General features: G+C 36.6%; 2 protein-coding genes across 10 annotated transcripts in view; one reads left to right on the plus strand and one right to left on the minus strand.

The window, feature by feature from the left end:
• The window catches only part of LOC108711245 (coiled-coil domain-containing protein 136-like), a 29,587-nt gene extending 11,554 nt beyond the window's left edge, over positions 1-18,033 (plus strand). For 2 of the 6 annotated variants that reach the window (XM_041586597.1, XM_018252796.2), the window contains exons 4-10: positions 69-143; positions 1,708-2,022; positions 3,431-3,548; positions 6,202-6,463; positions 7,561-7,695; positions 11,461-11,569; positions 15,381-18,033. In XM_041586597.1, the coding sequence (XP_041442531.1) occupies positions 69-143; positions 1,708-2,022; positions 3,431-3,548; positions 6,202-6,463; positions 7,561-7,695; positions 11,461-11,559 (1,004 nt within the window). In that variant the 3' untranslated portion in view covers positions 11,560-11,569; positions 15,381-18,033. The remainder of the gene's footprint in view (positions 1-68; positions 144-1,707; positions 2,023-3,430; positions 3,549-6,201; positions 6,464-7,560; positions 7,696-11,460; positions 11,570-15,380) is intronic. The other 4 variants (XM_041586598.1, XM_041586601.1, XM_041586600.1 and 1 more) reach the window with 4 other exon arrangements.
• Positions 1-23,489, minus strand: part of tspan33.L (tetraspanin 33 L homeolog) — an 85,080-nt gene that overhangs the window by 44,521 nt on the left and 17,070 nt on the right. The gene's annotated exons all lie outside the window — the stretch shown is intronic.

A 23,489-nucleotide genomic window follows, 5' to 3' on the forward strand; every position in this document is an offset into this window, starting at 1 on the left:
GATGTTTTAATGTGTTCGTTTCTGGATTTTTTTTAAACAATGGCTGATTATTTCATTCTGATTCACAGGTATCTTGGAGGAGGAGAGACTGGCAAGTGCACAACAAGCAGAGATCTTCACCAAGCAGATTCAGAGACTGCAGGGTAAGGAGCAAAGCTTTCAATCCCTGTGATTAAGCTTTGCATTAATTTTCAAGTACCAAGAGAACAACACAGTTTGACACCAAGCAACTACTCATGAGTGCACAGGGAGTATTACATAAAGCCTACACAAGGAGTATTACATAAGGCCTATACAACATCCTGTTAATAACATTCAGCAATATCTATAAAACATACAGAGCCATCTGACATCTGTGAATTGGCATTACAAAATGATAATGAATAATCCTATGTAATTTTTTTACACAATTTGCAGTGTTATATTTCACATTGGAGGTTTGTATTTTAGATATTTACTTATTTAAAGGCTCAGTGGTTTGGTTTGTTCTGCCTCATTCATAACTCATTCATAATCTTGTCAAATGTCTAAAGGTGGCCATACATGGAGAGATCGTCAAATGAGCGGATCTCTCCCCGATATGCCCACCTTGAGGTGGGCGATATCGGGCTGATCCGATCGTGGGCCCTAGGGGCCCACGATCGGATCCTAACAATGGCTAACGGGCGGTCGGATCGCGGGACCGCATCAACAAACAGATGCGGCTGCGATCCGACGGGATTTTTAGTCCCGTCCGATCAACATCTGGCCAACTTTCGGCCAGATATCGATCGGGGAAAGCCCGTCAGAGGGCCCCATACAGGGGCCAATAAGCTGCCGACTCGGTCTGTCGGCAGCTTTTATTGGCCTGTGTATGGCCACCTTTACAAATGTATCTTGCAGCTGCAGTGTACCAAAATCAATGTAACTTTTAGATAAAATGGAATTGATCCTACTTTGTTTTTAGTTCTACTCTTAAACTGATCCTAATGGGTTGATGCATTAAAAAGTCTTATGTTTGCTTGCCCAGCTGACCAGTAAATGTTACTTGCTAATTAGTTGATATGGGTTACTACTGTTAGGAAGTAGTAACTACTTATTATGACTAAATGCTGTTTATTATAATGACAGCATCCCAGTGGCCCTTCACCCAAAAACATCACCACCCGAATCACATTTAATTTTTTACCTCCCATATTTACCTACTTTAGATTTATTCCTCAGCATGCAAAATTGCTCTGCAAAGAAGATACAGAACAGGAAAAATCATAAAACCACTGCCCTAAATAAAAATCCTACCATGCTTTACTACCTAAGGAATCGGGATAACAAGTAGGATTTTGAAATGATAATGAGAAATAGTAACAAGTAAAATTCATATAATCCATATGATCCATTTTAAGCAAATAATGCAAATTTATAATAATTATTTCCCTTTTTTGTAATAACAAAACAGTACTTTGTCATTGATTGTAACCAAGCTATATAAATTCATACTGATTGGAAAAACAATCCTACTGGGTTTGGTTAATTCTTCAATGTTTTTTAGTAGTCTTAAGATATGGCAATCCAAATTATGGAAAACCCCTTATCCAGAAAGCCTTGGGTCCCAAGCATTTTAAATAAAAGATCCTATACCTGTAGGTATTAAACGGAACGCTGAGAACAGCAAGGGACAAGAGATCTTCCATTGATACTTTGAATTTGTCTCTTTCTTGACTCTTTCAGCCCAACTCCGATCTGTTCAAGAGGAGGTTGACAGCTTGGAGCAAGAGAAAGAATGTGAATTGCTGGAAGTATCTCAAGAATTGCGCTGTGCACAAGAGGAGATCATGTCACTGAGACAGAGTGCAGAGGAGGCTGCAGTTGAGCGAGAGAGTGACATTGCATCTTTGCAAGAGGAACTGTGCCGCCTCCGTGCAGAGCTTCATGAATTGCAAGAGACACGACAGGAGTATGAGATGGAGATAACCACCCTGAGAGCAGAGATCAATATGAAAAGTTGCATTGGGCATATAGGTCAACCCTCAGCCACACTACATGGTAACAGTGACCTCAATAAATCTAAAATCTCTTCTTTGTTGCTAATTGATCCTTTTTTATATTTTGCATCCACATTTCTACATACTTAACATGACCAGTCTTCTGTATTTCCCATGCACTCCGCATAGCTAAGTGCCTTCAGGTGTTCCTAAGGAACAGTATCACTGATTCCTCTAATCAGTTTAAAGGGGACCCGTCACCCAAAAAAATTATTCAAAATCCTATTTTATCACATTAGTCAAGCAAAATGAACTTTAATTACACTATATAAATTATTTGAATCTTGCTTCCTTCAGTCTGGGATTTCAAAATTCTAGCAAGCAGGCAGGAGCCATTTTGTGGACACTATTATTAAGACAAGCCTTGCCTCATCTCAGAATTTTGTTTGTGCACCAGAATAGGGGACCTGATGTCCATCCCCATGAACTGGCTACACAATTAAATGGTGAAGAGAACGGGGGAATGTGGGGAGAGCAGTGACATCTAGGAAGTGCTTAATGGAAAGTGAAAGTAATTGTCTGCCCCGCCTCTATGCCCAGGGCATAGAGGAGGGGCAGACAGTATTTGATTGACAGCTGAGATTTTTAAAAGAGATTACAACAGCTATGAATGCTTTAATAAAAAACAGAAATTGGGTTTCATGTTTAATTTGAAAAGGACTTTTATTATACAGATTTTTGTGTCTGGGTGCAGGTCCACTTTAAGTATTTTACCATTACAGCTCTACTGTCATTGATATCAACATGCCCTCAGACTTTAGTGGATGCTTAATAATTCTTTATCACATGTTGGTTTCATTATTTTTTTCCTAATAGTTTTTGAGATGACATCATCATTATCAAGTACTTGTATTTATTAGATAGTCATATGTTGTTCAATCGGATGCAAATGCTTTCAAGTAGGGCCATTTAAGGTAGTGTTTTACAAACTATGCTGGACCTCCTAGGTGCAGTGGCAGGGAGGTCCAGACTAAAGGCCATTTAGGTTGAGATAGGGTGAAAATATTTATTTGGTTGCTTATACTTCACTGTTTGTGTGGTTCAGTTGGGGTGATATTTAGGGTAAACATGTTACCTGTCTTTAAAGAAATAAATCCAGCAGCACTCTGATATGTGAATCAATGATTATTTATTCATGCAATTAGCAGAGCATGTTACCTGTCTTGATATTCATGTAACTATACCTACATGGCCAATAAAGTGTATTTTTAATGAATAACCATATTATGAGCTATGGGGGAAGGGGAGTCAACCAAACTGTGGACCACAAACATGCCTTGAACTGAAGAAGATGGTAAACCATTGGTTAAGAGCAATATTATTAAATGAGCTCACTATGTTTTAGTGCCATTATTTTGTGGAATATTTTTACGCATATTTGTCACTGTATTTTCCTGACCCTGGGACAGGAGAATTGCAGTTTTTGCGAGATCAGTGCCAACATCTGGAGATGGAGCAGAGCATCCTGCAGGAGAGCAACAGTAAGCTGAAGAGTCACCTGCTGCTGCTTGGGGAAGAGGTTACAAGGTAATGTTTTTCTTTTTATCCCTACAATTTCATGTACGGATAACCTGTTCATGTCCATATTTGTGGAATTAGAAATCAAAAGTCAGAAATTGATGTGAGCTTCTGTTCCTACTTCTGTAACATTTGTAGCACTAGTTAAAATAAAAGAATAAAAAATTAAGGTCGTCAAGTTGAATCCTTTTAAATATCTATAAAAGGTGTTTCAATGAAAGCAAAGGGAGAAATTTCATACCATTTATCTAAAAATGGAATCAGGGGAAAATACATGAAAAAACATACATACAACAATGGCAGTTGTATAGCAAACTGCAGTACTCATGTCGGATCGAATTCCAGTTGAATAATACTTTTTTCTAATAATTCATCCACTCCATCCAGTTTCGTAACAAAAGATATGTATTGAAGATATGTATTGGGACAGCTAACAATTAGGTGCAAAGTAGAGTCCTGCACGGAACTCATTTTGAAACCCGAACCTGACCAAAGCGTTTTTACCTGCTTGTATCCCCTACACCAGGGATCCCCAACCTTTTGAACCCGTGAGCAACATTCAGTAAAAGGAATTGGGAAGCAACACTAGCATGAAAAACGTTCTTGGGGTGCCAGATAAGGGATGCGATTGGCCTTTTGGTAGCCCCTATGTGGATTGTCTCTGTTTGGCAGTACATATGTTTTTTAGACAACCAAAACTTGCCTCCAAGCCTGGAATTCAAAAATAATCACCTGCTTTAAGGCCACTAGGAGCTGAAAGTCCTACCCACTTTTTTGTGGGTAATCCACAGGTACCCAACACACACTGCAGAACTCTAAAACAGTAGTGGTTCTTCACAGTGAGGGCAGTGAGGTTGTAGAATACCCTGCTGGATGAGGTTGTGGAATACCCTGCTGGATGATGTTGTAGTGGCAGACTCTGTTAATGCCTTTAAGATTCACTGAATGATTTCTTGAACAAGCAAAATATCCAAGGCTGTAGTGATCTTAAAGGGGATCTAAACTCCAAAATATGAATTCATGTAAACATATTCCTCTGAACACCTTTAAAATGTATATGTATTTTCTGTTTTAAATGGTTTCTGAGATATTTACAGTTTTATATTGCTAGGTAGACTTGGTTCAACAACTGTCTTTAAAGGGTCAGCTATACTTTTCTTTAGATAATCTATCTATCTATCTATCTATCTATCTATCTATCTATCTATCTATCTATCTATATCTATATCTATATATAACTACTACAAGAAGGTCCGCCCTCTCAGGACTTATAAAAATCATAATATTAATTATAAATGACTAACGTTTCGGCTAGGTCCCTAGCCTTTCTCAAAGTAACAAACTGAACATAAAACCGCCTTAAATATACACTGTGGCTGGAACAAACAGCTGGTAAAAGTCACATGATCAGTAATTCAAGTACTATTAGTATTTTCACTTTAAATACTTAAATTATCTAAAATCCACATATAAACCAAAACTATACAATATATATATCCCCTAGTTCATTTCAATTACAGTTAAAAACAAGACATTTGTAACTACTGATGTTTATCTATTTAGTTACTTTAACATGAAACAAAAATTAACAATTATGTTACAATAATGTCCAAAACTTATATATATTTGGCACTATGTATCAGTCTACCAAACTATCATGGGCTATTGCATCCATAGTTAATTTAATTTAATCCTATTATAAAAGTTATATTTCTCCATTCTTTGGGAGCTCTCTATATGATAAGGTGTCAATGGTTCGACTATTACATATCCTTGTTTTAACGTACCTGTTCCTATTTTGCTCTCTGGAGAAAGTAACCGAATCTGCTAGTTTGTGGGTCTTAGACATATCGTCAGGCAAACTGTGTATAAGGAGACTGTGTTTTATACATATTGAATCCATTTATAAAACCTATAGCACGCAATGTAATCTCATAGGCACAAGATATAGGTTTGGAACCATAATTTATACAATTATATTCACGTGTGGATGGTGTGGGAGTAGGTCCCTTCTATAAATCTTTAATGATATAGATATTACCGCACTTATATGAATATATGTGCAATAGCCCCAAATGTAGGATAAAATAACCCCGTGTCAATATAATAAAAGAAAAATATGTGCCCATATATCAAACTTGTATGATTATTACTTACTCCCCAAACCACACCTCAGGGTAAAAAAATCAGACTTTTTTTGCCAAAAAAACCTAAGGATAAAAAATGAAAAAATACTAAAAGTATTTACGATTATACAACACCATGTATGTGGTTATAACTCCCTCTATGTAAATGAAAGTTCCATTCTTTAAGTAGTGTCCACCTATTCATCCAGTGAAATTTTTGCCAAAAAACCTAATGGTAAAAATAAAAAATACTGAAAGTATACAAGATTATGCAACACCATGTAAGTGGTTATAACTCCCTCTATGTTCACCTATTCATCCAGTGAAATTTTTGCCAAAAAACCCAAGGGTAAAAAATGGTCTTGTTTATATATATATATATATATATATATATATATATATATATATATATATATATATATATATATATATATATATATATATATATATATTTTAAACTTCTAGATATTAATCACAGTCTGTGATTGTTCTAGCAATTAAATACCTCATTGTTATTTTTTATTATCTTTCCGCAGGCATGTGGACACTGATCCAGAGGAAGTGGTAAATAGTTTAACACAAGAGCAAGAGAAAGATATAGAAGAGCTGACAGTAAACACAATTGCTCAATATGATCAGGTAGAATCTATTCCCCTGACTGGTGGTGTGGATGCAGAGGAGGCTCTGGTCTCTGAGGAGAGCATACAAAGGCAAAAAATAACTAGAGAGGAAGAAAGGCAGAGGCTGCACATTCAGCTACTAAGTGCAGAAGAAAAAATACAGCATGCACAGAGTGAGGTAAGCATAGCTGATGTTTATCTTCGAGAACCTGCAGAAAGTCTGATACTTTAGTTCATTTTGAAATGAAAAGTGATGATTTTTGGCATAAAGGGTGAGATTGCAACCCTCTGTTCAGCCAAGTACAAGTGAGTCTACTGATTGTTCATCATGCCAATATTTCCCTGCTGCAAAAAACAACAGCCAAAATGATTTACATTGCACAATGCACTTACTGATATGTGCAACACAATATATACTTTATTTCACCAGCCTTCATTGTAGACACCTCTATGCTGAGTGCATCAACAAGTATATGCTGTAAATGAGGTTCCCATAAAACGAATGGAAAACCTAACCTGCCTTTATTTCTTTGATTCTGCATATTTCAGTAGGCTGATTTCCAGCCCACTGGAATACCTATCAGTGCAGACTTTTCATTATTCATTTAGCAGATAGATCACTAGTAATGCTAGGAAATAAAAAAAATGGCATTGTTTAAAAAAAAAAAAACCAAAAAAAAAACAAACAAACAAGCACCTATAGTTTTTTAGTAGGATTTTGAGGACAGTTCATAACTCCATTGAACACAATAGGGGCTAGGCTCACTTGATTGATTTGACTAAGGCTGATATTTATCATTGTCAATATCTCAAATACCATAGTAGACTATGGACAATGTTGATATATTTTTTTTTCTTGATATACGGTAATTTTTTTCAAATAAATTTGATCAGTATTATTTAGGGATGCACCAAATATACTATTTTGGATTATAAAGAGGTCTTGAATCCTTTGTGAAAGATTTAGCCAAATACTGAACCGAATCTGAACCCTAATTTGCAATTCAGGGAGGGGGAGGAAAAAAGAGAGCCATGCGTGCATCGGGCGATACGTGGCCGAATACCGAACTGAATTCTGGATTCAGTGCATCCCTAGTATTAATATTGATCAAATCCATCTTTTTGATTTTCAGGATAAGCTGTAAAAGTGAAATCATCAGAATCAATCTTTCCTTAACAATTGTTAGTTAATTAGCCCATACCTATCTCTGTCCATCTCCATGTGCACTATAGCATTACTATCTGACCAGCTCTTCCTCCCATTCGGCTTTTCAGTGTGAAGGGCTCTTATCTGAGATTGAGGAATTGCAGATGCGTCACCGATTAAGTGAAGAGGAGCAAGACAAGTTACAGGAGGAGCTGAGACTGTGCAGAGAGGAGATTCACAGACTGAAAGACAGTGGCTTACAGGTGAAACCAGCACTGCTGCATGTTGCCATTCTGCTTTATCACACAGAGTTTCTAATTGCAGTAGCAGGTTGCACTCCCATATATTTAGTTGTACCCTATTTAATATTCCCCTTTTTGCCTACTTGCTGACTGTGGCTGTTTTTCATTCATGGGGAAGGGGTATGTACATTTTTTATTGCATGTGTACAGGTGAAAAAGTATATGTGTTATATACTGCACACCTGCTTATTGCCATGTGTGCTGATTGTGTGACTGGTGTACCTGAAGTTTTATGAATGTAGCAAAATAGAGCACGTATAATTTACAGCACAATTAACTGGTTTAACTGTTCAGGAGAATACACAGAGATCCCAGTGCACAGTCTAATCATGTTGCTGGAGCTGATTTTCATTGTACACTGGCCTTTGGCAAGCACCTTAGCTCAAAGGACTAAATGGTATATAATCATCAGAGTTACAAAATTGTATAGTTCCCTACCATGTGTAGATAGGGTTGACAATTAGCTGGTAAATCACCAGCTAGACGTAGGGCCAGTTTTGCAAATTTATCAGCAATGTAGTTGCTGGTAAATTTTTAATCAGCCATTTTTTCCTCCTCTCCATAAAATGTTTTACCACTAAACCCTGCCGTTTAAATCATCCTTCCCTTCTCTAACCACTTATATTCTCCCCAATCTGTCCATATCATGCCTCTGACATCATAGACGCACCTATTGCCTGTCCAGTGAAATCATTGGCCTGCCAATTCCCTGCCCCAATGACATCACCTATCAGCACTTCCCCCTACAGGACATTAAAAGTCCATCAGAAAGGTGGCAACCCTACTTATACAGGGTTATTATTGTTAGATGCATTTGAAATTCAACCATTTTCTAGGCACAGAGCACTGCGCATTGTTTGGTGTTCTACAGAACTGTGTATATTTGGACTAAGCCCAAGCAGGGGCCTTATATACTAACACTGGATGAATTGTCCATGGGCAGTAACCCATGACAACCAATCAAGTCTTTGCTTTCGCTGCTTCACTTGCAGCAGTTTGACACAAGGCTAATTACTAATCGGTTGCCATGGTTTAATGCCCAGGTGTAAAATTGACCCGGTGCTTTATTGGTGCTGTTCACATTATGCTTTTTTTTAGTCATAGTTGTAAGATAGTTCACAATTATATTGTTCCTAATATGAGACAGCCTAATAGTAACTGTTTCCAATATCCAGTTTCTCTGCTACACATACAATGAAACACTTTAACTATTTAAACACTTTTTCTATCAATGATAAATGCAAAATTTATTAAATTAAAATTTAATAGAAGCTTCAGCATACTGAAATAAGAAACTTTCTAAATATAATCAATAAAACATTCTGTACCGTTTCTGAAATAATCAAGTTAATCTTCACTATTCCTCTCTCGACATCTGTTTCTCTTCATTCTGTCTTCATGCAGGAGTTGGTTGTCCGATAATATCTTATAGGGGGGCTCCTTTTGCCTAGAAGAGGTATTAGAGCTCACTCTATTAAAATCACCAGACATCATGGCTCTCTACATGCAGGATTTGTGCAAAAGGCAGTTATTTTGTTAGATTTAGTTTGTACTTGAATCAGTTATGTGAGTGAGCTCTAATTCATCTGTTAGGAAAGGAGGCCCCCTATAAGATATATTGGATCTAACTGTCAATGAATATCTGACCCAACTGCTGCAAGAAGACTTTTTGAGACTTATTATACCCCGATGCTGCAAAAAGTCTATATTTGAAACTCCACCATCTCAGACCTGTCGAGGTCCTGGATAACTCAATGGTAGAGGCACCTATCTCAATATAAAGTTTTCGTGGTCTGCGCTGGGTTTAGCCCAAAAATCCGACTTTTTGGGGTATTCGGGCAAAAACTTGAAATATGTAAAAAGCCCAAAACAATTTGAGTAATTGGCGAAAAAGCCCAAAAAAAGATCCTGGTTTTTGCCCCAATTTCATCAAGTTTTTTCGCAATCATATTGCGAATCCCAAAAATCCAAGGTTAAATGAATACCTTATAACCTATGTACGATATGAACCCCAAAGAGGGTTTCTCTACTTTATTCTGATGTAAAGATACATCAAAAACCTCAAATATAGTACATTTCAATAAAAGAACATCAAATTGAAGTCTTGATTATAGAGTTTGTATAATTATAATGCTATGGCTACTGTATAGTTCAGTTCCCATTTTTCTCAATCTAAATGATTGTCATTGTTGCAGCATCATGTGACATTAGAGGATAGATCTTTTATAAACCAGAATTGAATACATTTTCCCATCTGTGTCCTTAAACAAAGAAGCAAACCAGGTTTTTATATATTCAATAAACATTTCCATATATTCAATAAGCGATTCTAGCATTTGGATGAAAAAAACTGAGCACAATTGCTTCCTGATGACTCCAACATAACCAATGTATTTCTTTTTCTTCCCCTCTTTTTCAATCCTGCTCCTTTTTATCTCTACTTTTTTCCTTCATGCTTATTATTGTTCTTTTTTGTTTATTTTCAACACATTCAACGACCCTAATTGCATTTTTGCATCTACATTTTTCTTCTTCTCTGTAACTCATTGGTTCCACCATCACGGTGCTTTTATTTTACTTGTTAATTATTCTTCAAACTTTCTGCTTAATGTCAACATTCTCTGACATTTATGCATGTGTGCATGTTTGCCTATGTGAAATTACTTTTACATGCCTTCTTCTGCCCTTTGACACATGCTCTTATAATTACATAAATCTCGTGTACATCCCTACATCTACCAATTTATGTATAATCCTATATATCTCCTTTCATAAATTATTACATTTCGCTAATGCCTTCTTATCTCAATGGCCTTAACATGCCCACATTTACTTTGTCTTGCTCCCATAAATACATCACCTGCTTTTATCTCCATTCTTCTGATTTTATATCACCTTGTTTTTAATTCCCACTTGTACCCATATACATACTCTTGTAATGTTTAATACATTAATATATTACCTTTACATCTCCCTTTTTACCCTCTGTGTCTGCCACTATAAATACGTCATAATGTTATTTTACTTAATTTCTTTGACAATTTTATTTTTGTGTTTTTAACGCATCCATATTAATATATTATTTGTACTTCTTATTTGGATAATTAATATTGCTTTTTATTTTCCCATTTTTCTGTTTTATTACATTTTTCATTGAAATCATTTTCGTATCTCTTTGTCTCCTTAAAACATCAATAACCATTTGCTTTATGCATTTTATATGCCATCTGCCCTCTCTTTTTTGGTTACTTGTCACTCTCAATCATTTATGTTTTGTCCCCTTTTATTGTAATTGCTATGTCTCATGTCTATTTTCATTTTCTGCTTCTTCTCTCAATATCCATACTGTTCCCACTTTCACACTATGCATCTTTTATATTACATCTTTTTTGTATTTAACAATATTCATATTTTGTATTGTGGTAATTTTTTTTATTGCTGTTTGTTTCTTCTATTCCATTATTTTGCTGGCCTTCAAATTTTCTATGGGGTTCTCTTTTCTTTTCTTTTTCTTCCTTGCGATTACCAACTCCTTTGCTCTTAAACATTGCTATTAATTTTAATGGTCACATTGCACATTCACATTGAAAACAAAATAACAAATCTTTTTGCCTTTGCCACGTTTAATTTCTGGACCTTTTATGCTTTACTTCCATTTCTCATTTCCTCCTCCACTTCAATATTTACCCCATTCTGCTATTTTCATTCTCTTAATTTCTCTCTCAGGCCCCTTGTGGATCTGACCCTCCTGTTCTTTCCCTTCCCCTCCTAGGACTTATTATTGTAGTGGGGATGCTCTGGTGCTGGTGGGCTGAGACGTCCTAGTGCGCATCAGGTACTAGTATTCTTGTGACTCCTTGTGCCCTGCACGTATTGCTTTGCACAGCAAGGAGTGGCTCTGCTTCCTCTGCTTTCATGCCTGATGCCATGTATGTCTTCCATTGCTGTACTATGTGTTCCTTTCTTGTATTCTTATTCTTGTCCTTTCACTTCTATCCTTTCTTTCCAATTGACTTAATGGTGTTTTATTACACAATTTCCCTAAATACTGTAGTGTATAGAAAATATTTATTGCTATTAATGTGTAGTTTACTGTTGAACAAAGCTATTGTATTGTTTTTTTACCAATTGGAAATTGCACATAGCTAGATTATGGCCAATATTCTTATAAGGCTTTGAGGTTTACTTGGTGTAAGGTTGAGGTTAGTGGGGACCATATCCTCGCCACAGTTTTAGCAGCTTTGCTAACTTTTATTATGAACAAAATAAACTGCTTCAGCACACTTGCTTCAACATAGGATTAGCAGTCCTGCTTCAACACACAGACTGGTGTGCAAAAAAACAAAAGATGTTCAGGACTTACAGCATTAGAAGCATAAAGTCCAAGAAGCCTCTGTCAGGGCTTTTAGCACACAGTCTCTTAGGAGGGATTTTCTGTTCCTCTCTCCAGTCACACTTTGTGCTATATCCTAAGTCCAGCTCAGAGTGGAAAAATGCAGTCTGCTTCCCAGCTACTATCTCACACACACAGACTGAGAAATGCTGTTTAAATAGCCCATGTAAGCACAAGAAAACCTGGCCTGGCTACATGGCCGTAAACCATGACCTGGGACAGATATAAACTGTGTCCAGGACATTCTCAAGTATTCTGTCAGTCATCCTTTTACATTGTCACAAATAAATTTTGCATTTGAGCACTTTTGCAAGTTTAACAGTGTGCTGCTGGTGATTTTCTTCTATCCTTTTACACTGTGTCACACTTGGCACCCTATATCCAGAACAAGTGCTAGGCTCCCTAGTCTCGGCTCTTGCTTCTGCCTTTAACAGCTGCCTTTCACCTCGGGAGGAGCCCTCGGCTAATTGGATGCCGCCAGGTCTTACTAAGAGAGGAGCAAAGCTACAGGTTACTGGACTAGCAAAGGGGCCCAATCGTCTCACCAAGGATACTGGATGGAAGAACACCACCAGGAAGGCAGGCCAGAAAACACAGCATGGAACAGGCAGGCCGGGCCAGCACAAGCATAGTTAGAATAGTCCAAGGTTCAGCTTGGAGAGGTCAGAGTAAACAGGCAGGCAAGGGTCAGGATACAGAGTTTAGAATAGTCAGGTAAGGCAAGGGTCAATAACCAGAGGATCAATAGGAATCACTAAAGAATAGCACCAGGAACAAACTAATTGAACCTAACAACGGGCAATGTGTTAATTTCAAAAGCCTCTTTAATTACCTTGTGAATTTTGCGATGTTGTGCGATGACGTCATCACACCGGCACATAAACCCGGAAGTGCTCGGTCACGCACACCATAGAGGAACCGGTGCTGGAAGGGTTCAGACGCATGCGGCAGGCGTCTCCGCTGAGGGCACGGCATTCGCCCCCATGTGGCAACGACCACCAGGGTAACTATTCGTTACACACTGGCAAGAAGTAAACTACTTGGTCATTTTTTGCCAAGAATCCCTTGTTCTGTTCTTACTGAATCTTTCTGACTCTTCTCACAATTTGGTATTAAAATTGGTTTCTGGTAATCTCATCAGCAATCTGTAATGTTGTATAATATTCCTTTATTGTTTATTACATAGTTACAATCCATGAAAACAGTTCAGGTTATCCAACATACTGTATATCAAGTAACTTGACAATTATTCCCTGGTTCCAAGAAAAAATGTACCTGAATATTTTTGTTTTTTGGTAACATAGTTTACATGATTTTTATAGTTGTTATGGTTTTGGATGTAGAATATACTGTATCTTTAACTGTCCATTTCTTTTATTAATCTGTTTCTTATTCCTATCTCATTTATTTTTTTTTTGGTACCTATAACTAGATTTTCTTTTCACATTCAATGGTACATTATTTTTTGTTAGCTCAGCAAAGTCATATGCCTTTTCATGGCTGAAATGTACAGATAAGGTAACTTATTTTTAAATACTCTTGGAATCATGTAGTTTGCCTTCTTCACAGTTACCTAAGATTACATATATTTTTTCAAAGGACATTTCTCGATATTGACCCAAAGTAAATGACCCCTGTGGTCTTTTATTCAGATTCTTCCACTTTGCTCTTTCACTACCATACTGTGCTGTGTTCTCTGTTCTGCTACACAGTTCCCTTTTTGCTCTCTACTTCTTTCAAACTCTTTCTATTATTTTTCATTGTCTAGTCATCTAGCAGAGTAGCTACACTGAAAGCATTATACAATGAATCAATGACAATGCATCAGGCTCAGCTGCAGCTAATTTCTGTTATGAGCATGGCACTTTTCCCAATATGACTGGGTACAGTCTGCTGTCTGATTTCATGCACTGGGGGGAGGGGGGTTGATTTAACTTTAAATGCAAGCCTCTGTGTTGAAACTGATTCAATGCTTAAAGGAATTGTTCAGTGTAAAAATAAAAACTGGGTGAATAGATAGGCTGTGCAAAATAGAAAATATTTCTAATATAGTTAGTTAGCCACAAATGTAATCTATAAAGGCTGGTGTCTGGAGTGACCAGATGTCTAACGTAATATCGATAACCCAACTTCCTGCTTTGCAGCTCTCTTATTGGTTACCAGGCAGTAACCAATTAGTGACTTGAGGGGGGGGGGCACATGGGTCATAACAGGTTGCTTTTGAATCTGAGCTGCATGCTAAGGATCAATTGCAAACTCACTGAACAGTTATGTCCAATGTGGCCCACCTTCAAGTCGCTGACTAACTGAAAAGCAGGAAGTTGGGTTCTGGTCTGTTATGTTAAACATCTGCTCACTCCAGCCTTTACAGATGACATTTTTGGCTAAATAAATATATTGGAAACATTTTTTATTTTGCACAGTCTATTTACCCAGCTTTTTTTTAACACTGAACTGTTCCTTTAAACCCAGAGGTTAGAAGTTTGTAGAGTGAGAAGTAGGGCTGAATGTAGAGCAAAGAAGACAAAATATTAAGATAATGAATGGAAGAAAAATATAGGTAAAGAAATAACAGGATGCTATAGAAATGAGAGACAGACAGAATGTCTGTGAACAGTGAATAGTGATTCAAAAGGAAAAATAATGAAGGTATTTAATTTGATGGAATGATAATAGAAGAGAGAAGGTAATGAGGATGAGGAGAAAATATACTGGTGAGATTCTCTGTGAGTCAACTTCACCATCAGTTTCAGAGAAGATGCTCCCTATATTGTGTGGACTGAGTAGCTACCTGTTGGTAATCTGCCAGATGTGTAATTTATTTGCAAAATATTTAAATTTATTTGTACACCAAATATACACATGGTGGTGCCAGATCAAAATGCATGTGGTTTGTGGCCTGCTTGTTGCTGTGTCTTGTTCCTCAATTTTCTATACTATTAAACATGATGATGTTACAAGTTTAAAAACAGCATCAGCTGTAGTAACATATGCCTACCTTAACTGGGTACAACTGTACCACCAAATACCTAGTTAATATATTACTTTGACACTTGAGTCAGAGGGCAGAGTCCTTGTGGAGTATGTGTTGGCAATAACCACTATGATATTAATCTCTAATTGTGTGCCTTTTAGGTTTCTTTGTTTTTCTGGAAAACTGGGAACACAACACTGGGCACTAGCTTTGTAGCATATATAACAGCAATAATGTTGGCAGTATGTCATACTTTTATGTTCTATCTTTCTCTCTCAGGCTGCTCTGTGGAATCCTGTTCTGCTCCTGGCAGTGGCTTCAGCTGTTGTGTTACTGTGTCCCAGCCTGAGGAGGGGGCCTGACTGAGGGAGGACAGCAGCAACATAGCACCCCATTTCTACCCCATTTACCACAGCAGACTCCCTTTATGTACTTCATTACATACACACTTTCTCCACAGTGAATCACACTGCACCAACATTATATTGCATAGGACAGTACAGTACACAATAAGCAAGATACTTTACAAATAACCTATGCGACTGCAGCTGGTTCATCATTGTGGCAGATCTAAGGAAAATACACACAAAAAGTATGTATTTAGATATACTGGCATGAACATAGACTCCATAGTGTCTTAGTTTAGAACTATCTAAATCCTCAATGGCTGACAGAGTTGCAAGAACCTGGGGTGGTGGCAGCTGTATTCCTCTCTCAGTACCATTGTCGAATGTTTAGGCATGGTGCACTATATCTGTCCTGTCCTTTGTCAGGCTGTTTTGCTTAATGTGTCCAGTTGTAGAAGTAGCAGGCTCTTTGTCTATATGTCTGCTATATTCTGTTGCTATAAGGCCCTATTCTGGTCCTATACCGTGCAAGATGTGCCAATCTCTGTGACTATCCTTTGTCTAAATTAAGAGGTGCTAAACTCTGAATTTTAAATGTTCTTAAGGTGCAGGCATTATCTCATATACTGGAGATGCTTTCTACATCAGCAGCCAGTAATATCATCTTTGTCCTACTTGGCGTCAGCAGGTGCTTACAGAGACAGTGTGACACAATCGTGGACTAACTGAAACGGCAGTTTATGGAAAGAGAAGCTTGGAGCAGTCATTGAGACCTTATAATAGAGAGTTGATTGAGCAACATAATAGGATAATTCCTTCACAGGCTGCATGAATATTCTTCTAGTTTATTAAAATGGGTTTGGTTTTGGTGAAGGTTTTCCAAGGTGAATTTATTTCAAGGAAACTCTTACCCTGGACATTGGGAACTTTTTCCATCCCCAGGCTGTATAAATGTGCAACTCTTGTAGCTGGTCTTGCTTGTGAACATTAAATGAAACATTGAGGTGTAGGTCATGCTCTCAGTGTACTCTCCATACACTGTCTGTATGTAAGCATGGAATTTATTATTGTATTTTGCGACATTATTGTCATACGAGCAAATACATATTTAACTTGTAGTTTGTAGATTTAAACTATTTTATGTGTCTGTTTACAATTCTGGCAGGGGTGAAATATTTATTTGCAGAAAATCACTTTTTTCTATGTACATTTTTGCACGTAAAATAGTGGTGTATTTTTTTTAGAATGTAATAACAGTGCAGTACAATTCTGATAATGGATTGCAGTTGATCAGCTTTTGTGCTTGTTAAATCCAGTCTGATCTGAAGGCTTCTCAATTCTGCAGTTCTTGCTCATCCTGCCTAAAAACCCACTACAGCTGAAGCTACAGCTGAGTCCTTGTTCAATTTATCCTTCAGCTTTTATGCTGTGGAAACAAAGAAATACACTCATTATTGTTCAAGAAATTGTCCTTCAAAAACACAAATATAGGAGGCTGGAGTGTATATCGTAGTGCCATTGCTTCGGCAAAGGTCTTAGTAGGCTCTTCTTCCTCCTCCTTACACTTGTGCAGGATATTTTATTTCCCTTCCCTGAATTCTTAAAATGCAGAACATTTTATGAATATACTTTAAAAGGATGACAAATTGCCTCCTGCACATGGATGAGAAACATGAAACAGTAGGAGTGCATGAGATCCACAGAGAAACTATTGGGGATTGTAAATTTGATAAATTTATGTTAATTGTTAAGGCACAATTATGTCTCCTTTCCATAAATTAGAAAATGGCTTTTTATCAGTATTGATGGTATATACCATCTTAAGCAATCTTAATGAGCATGTATTCTATATAACATCCTAAAGTATACAACTTATATATTAATTATGATTACACTAAAAATGTGCTTGCTGTCCTGAAATCCCTACACGGTGTTTCTGCACTCAAAGAAGGACCTTTGTCTACTTGCCTATATAAATATCTAAATATTAATGCTAAAGCTAAATGTAAGAATTTTGCAAACATCATCTATAGAAACTCTATTAATAAAAGGCAATATTGGAAACATTTAAATGTGAACATACCATAGGGTTTTCCAATGTTACATTCTAATTTGACTTAGATGCAACCATTTTTTCTAATTTTCCCAGGCTTTGTCATTGTCTTGGAACAAAAAAGCAATGAAGTTACTGGCTCAGACCTGGTGAAATCCAGTTTTTAGGTATATGTACTGTAACATAATGGTACTGTTGGATGGTCTCTGCAAACTGTCTCCCAGTATTACCTACATTTTGCATGTATATTGTATGTGTATATCTATGAGCCTTTGGCATAATGCTGCCAGTGGCCATCATGGGTCTGCGCCTGCTGGAAGAGCCACCCTGGAACCTGCCAGCTACTAGAAAATATGGCACAAAATATGTTTTTTTAAAAATGTATTGTTATATTACATGATCAACAGGAAGCTGCTTCCAAAAGCCATAAAAGAAAGTACAGGTATATGAACTGGGGTTTTCCAGATAAGGGGTCTTTCTGTAATTTGGATCACCATACCTTTAGTGTAATAAAAAATCATTTAAACGTTAATTAAACCCAATAGGTTTCTTTTGCCTCCAATAAGGATTACATATGTCTAAATTGGGATAAAGTACAAGGCGCTGTTTTAATTTTACAGAGAAAAAATATATTTAAAACATTTTTTAATTGTTTGAATAAAATGGAGCCTATTGGAGGTGGCCTTCCCATAATTCAGAGCTTTCTGTTTCCGGGTAAGGCATTCCATACCTATATCTATAAAAAAGCAAAACCATTCTTAATGTTCTATTTTATGGTTTCTGTTTGTGTGGCAACTTCCCTTTATGTTTCAGTGACATTCTTGCAGTTAAAGAGCCTAGAGACTAAGTGAATAATTCAGACATCTGGTCTCAGGTAGACTATCTCTAAGCAGGGTAATTGTTCCAGAACCATAACTTCCATTATCCTCTACATCACTAAGGTTATGACATTGCTTACTCCCAGACACACCATTTTAATCAATTCACAATTTTAAGATGATTTTCTTTTTATCTGTAATAATAAAACAGTAGCGTGTATTTGATCCTAGTTAAGATGTAATTGGAGGTAAAACAAGCCCCCTACATGGGGATACAAATAACAGAAAGACCCCTTATCCATAAAACCCCAGGTGCCAAGAATTCTGGATATCTGATACCATACCTGTACAGAATGGTAGAATATGAGAGCATGTATTGTATCATACATTATTTTCTCTCTTATAGAGCACAACTAAGTGAATATATGTTAGGTCCTCTTTGTGTATATATGATCTTACTTAATTCTGTTGGAATATTAACTTGCTTTCAATGGATTATTACATATTTAAAACCTTGGCAATTTTTGACAGATTTTGACTGATTTATTTATATTGTGTTAATATTGTTATTAATTAATATATATGCATCATATTGCAGATTCTGTGTATTTAATATGCTGGACCGCACCTTAATTGTTTTCTATTCTTGCACTTGGTGCTTGGGCAGTTTACAAAATCATGGACCTTATTGTGGTACACTGTGAGGTCCTAAAGAATGTCAGACTGATCCCCAACAATTAGGGGATTATCTACTAAAACTCGAATTTATCTTATCTTTTTATTAAACCAAGCTCGACCAAACTCCCATCCACAATTTTATCTTACTTATCAATAAAATAACTTGAAAAAGTTCGGGAAAATACTCGATAAAATCGAATTATATAAATTATTCGGATTTGATGCCGAATTGCTCAATATTTTTTGGGTTATCACCTGAAAACCACAAATATTTCAGATTATCAGACGAAATTTAAAGCATGTCACAATATCTTTAAATTGTAAAAAGGGCATCTGCCATTGACCATCTACATGACCTTGACTGGTTTTGGGTAGGCAGATTTTCGGATTTTTCAGGGTATAATAAATTGTGAAAAATTATAGGTTTTTTTTCCTCTAAAAATTTGCATTTTTGCCCAAAATAAACTCAACCAGAAAAAAAATCGAGGTTTAGTAAATAACCCCCTTAGTATCAGCAGGTAACAGTTTAGAACCGGTGCTAATTTTAAATTCTGGAGATTTTATTTCCACAATTTCCAGAACAAAATGGTGCAAACCCTTCTAAACATTCTTCTTATAAGCAACCAAGTTCTGGTGCTTTCTTATATCACCACAAACGGTGTAGTTAACAATCCATAAAGCTCTGATCTATGCCAGGTGGTATTCCTTACATACTGTGTAAAGTTCTATGCCAGTATTGCTTCTTTATTATCAACAACGTCACATATTTGGTATACATATTGTCTTGTATCTGAAGTCCATTTGTTCAATTCTATAGCAGAACATGGATAACCTACTTGAAAAAATAAGGGAGGCCAATCATCCAGAAGTTGTTGTATTTGATGCTGGTTATCCGGTCTGATTTTCCAGCTTAGGTTAATGCTCTGATGTAATGATTTTCAGGTAGGCAACAATGGGGAACTGCACTGAAAATTGTACCTACTGGTTGTGTACATATTTGGATTGTCTATATGGTTTGCATTGCGCAAGTTGCAAAGCCACCAAACTGAAACTTGCCCTACTGGGAAGAGGATAATTGAGTCTATTATTACTCTGTTTTTCATTTTCAGTACAGGGTATCCTGTATCTGCCTAAATCTGCATTTAGTGGCAGTGATGGCTGGCCAATCAAACAAGTAGGCATCCTCGTGGTCTTCTGAAAATGAATGGTCTATCATGAAAATGCAACACCTACATGCTGAAAATAGCACAATGATTTCCAATTCACACCAGTAGGTAATCTTGATACCATATGGATGAAGGGAACCAACTAAAAGAGTCAGAGAAGAGTAACTGATGATTTAGAAATCTTTCAGTGTAAAAGGAAATTGAGAGCACCAGAATTCTAAAAATTTGATTTTGGAAACCACTATATTCAGTGTTTTAAGTTTAAGTCATTTGAAGAAAATCCCTTGATCTAAAGATAAGTGTCAGATGCCTCATTTTTCAAACATAAGAAGCTTTTATCCATTACAGAGTAGAGTATATTAAAAAAAAATCTTCATTTAAAATGATTGGTGCTTTGTTGCAGAGTTTTAAATAAAAGGTTCTCCTGCACATCTTGATAAGCTTTCCAAAAACATTCATCCTTTGCACAATCAAAACAGCACTTGATCAAATGATGTTCTTATCTTTTATATTCTTCTGAGCAAAACATCCAAATGTTACTAATGTTTCTTAAAAATAAATGTAAAATGTAAGTTATAAAAACATGGTAAATGCTATACTTCTATTTTATCAGATGGCATTTGATAAAGTTTATGTATATATAAATATATATATGTGCGTATGATGTATGTTTCAGAGATATTCAGTATTTGTAATTACTGTGAAACTGCCCTGATTAAGGTTTGTGAAGAAAAGTTACAATAAGTAATGCATATGGTATTGGAAGACTAACATGAGCCATATAAACAAAGCTAATACTGCTGATCTGCAATAGTATACTGTATATATTTCTATGTAGCACATTTCCAGTCCATGACCCAGCCTGGAGTACAAACACAGTGCACTTTAGCTTGGAGGTGTTTATGCACATAGGATTATTTCCTTTCCAAAGAGCCAAAGATGTAGACATAGCACGGGGCAACAGTGGCCGGAAACACCTAGGAATGCAAATTGGATAATTATTTCTATCGCTCCAACCACTATTTCTGGGAAAGTAGTACAAGTATGTGGCATTCTCTTTAGCAAATATAACAACTATGAACCATTTCTCTGCCTTTTGGATTCATTGAAAACTGTTCTTTTCACCTGCCTTTAGTATGTTAACCAGATCTAAATTAGAAATATCAACTGAATGTCCAATACACTATGTATTGAATAGTGCACCTTTTAAACTTTAGTAGACTGGCGCTTAGTTGTGAAATTTACTTAGGTATCTGAATGACTTTATTTGAACTCTACCATCTATTAAAACATACCTTTTATTTACATACAGTAAATAAAAAAACACTTTGCTAATCCATAAAAACAACATGGGATTAGGGAGGAGGGGACCCTTTAGTCTATATCATTAATGCAAGAAGCAGAAACATTAAACATCAAATTGTGTTATAATTTGCAATGCCCAGTAGGTGGCAGTTTTCAAATGGGGTTCTCTAACCGACATCCAAACAACTGTCGCTCTGTGAGGCTACAATTTTATTAAAACCAGAGAGTTGATGAACAAAAAGCTAATTAGGAAATACACAAAAAATACAAAAATTAAGACCAATTGCAAATTACTAAAAGTTAATTTTAGATAAACAACACTTTTAATCCCGACCTTTCATTAGCATATAGATGGGACACGGAGGGGAATCCCCTCCCAACATTCCATGGAAGCCCTTGGATGTTATTAAATGGTATGTATTTAAATGGCTCTTCCTAATATGTTATTTTTATGGGAAAGTTATTGCATATGAATAAAGTGTATGTTTTTATAGACAGCATCTTTGTTGGTCTTAATCAGGAATGTTGGAATAAAGTCAGTTGGATATATATAGTTAAGGTGCAGTCTAATATTTGTATAGAATTCCATTCCTTATTCTTATTAATGAAGGCATGTAATTGGTTTTGCTGAAATGGAAAAACGTATGTGCTAAAGGTTGGCTTTCCCTGTTTGAATCAAAGGGTAAACTGGCAGTTGATTCACAGTTTTGTGCCCTGAAGGGGTTATTATCATACCAATGGGTAGCTTTAGCCACACCTGAAGCATCTATATTTTCTTTCGGACAAAAGGAGTGTACTGTGCAAAATCACCATGGATATGAGAACTAATCTGATTATACCAATTAGTGGCTTGATGTTTGTGTCTCTTGGTATCAAAGTGATGATAAATAGATGCTGGGTAATGGACTGGAGCTTAATGTGTGATGGATCTTTCCTCTGACATTTCTGCTGTAGCTGTCTAAATGTGACACCGTTCTGCTTTATACTTGACTTTTCCAAATAACAGTGTTAGGTAATGTTTGTATTATTAACATGCTAATAAAATTGCATTTATTTCCTCTGCACCGAGACAATCAATTTGTGTGTAAAGATGAAACAGTATTTCTGTATTTTGCTTGGTATCCTTTTGCAGTTATAGCTGGACAGTTATAGCCAATGGTCTCTTGAAAAGAAAATAATTCAGTTAAAGATGATGAGTTAAAGGAAAACTTTACCCCAAAAATGAATACCTAGTCGGCAGCTTATTGGCCCGTGTGTGGCCAAAAGTTGACCAGATGTTGATCGGGCAGGGTGAAAAATCCCTTCGAATTGCAGCGCATCTTTTTGTTAATGCGGTCCCGCAAACAGACCGCTCACATTGCCTCCATTCTGATCGGATCTTTGGTCCCTAGGGCCCACGATCGGATCAGCCTGATATTGCCCACTTCAATGCGGGCAGATCCGCTCATTTGGCAATAATGCCAAACCAGCGGATCTCCTTGTGTATGGCCACCTTTAAGCAACAGATCCGTTAATAGGTTCATGTGACCAAACATGTATGTGTGCCCTTGGTTTCTTTGTGTGCACTGTGAATCGTAGGGGGTGGCCCTTAGTTTTCAAAATGGCAATTTTTTATTTAGGATTTCCCAATGGAACATATATGAGCTGCTTTATGCAATATCTTTTTCTACAGACCTACATTGTTTGTTGCTATAGTTTTCCTTTAAGCAAGGTAGTTTATTATGCAAAGTCTCAGAGGCACATGAGGAGAACAAGTAGCTATAAACTCCTGCTATAAAATTAGTCAGCCAATAAAACGTATTGCCTTGACTAAGACTGGGACCTGCTCTTTTTTGGCAAAACCCTAAACTACCATCTACTTGCTCTAAATACTAAAGCAAATTGTATGTTCCAAACTTTTTAGGCAATCGTGGAGCTGAATTTTTGCATTACAGAGGTACAGTCTATACAAGCATTTATGAGCATTAAGCCCTGTTATTAGGGTTGCCACCTTTTCTGGAAAAAAATACAGGCCTTCCTAT

This window comes from Xenopus laevis, chromosome 3L, assembly GCF_017654675.1.
Source record: "Xenopus laevis strain J_2021 chromosome 3L, Xenopus_laevis_v10.1, whole genome shotgun sequence".
In the NCBI taxonomy this organism is placed as follows: Eukaryota; Metazoa; Chordata; class Amphibia; order Anura; family Pipidae; genus Xenopus; species Xenopus laevis.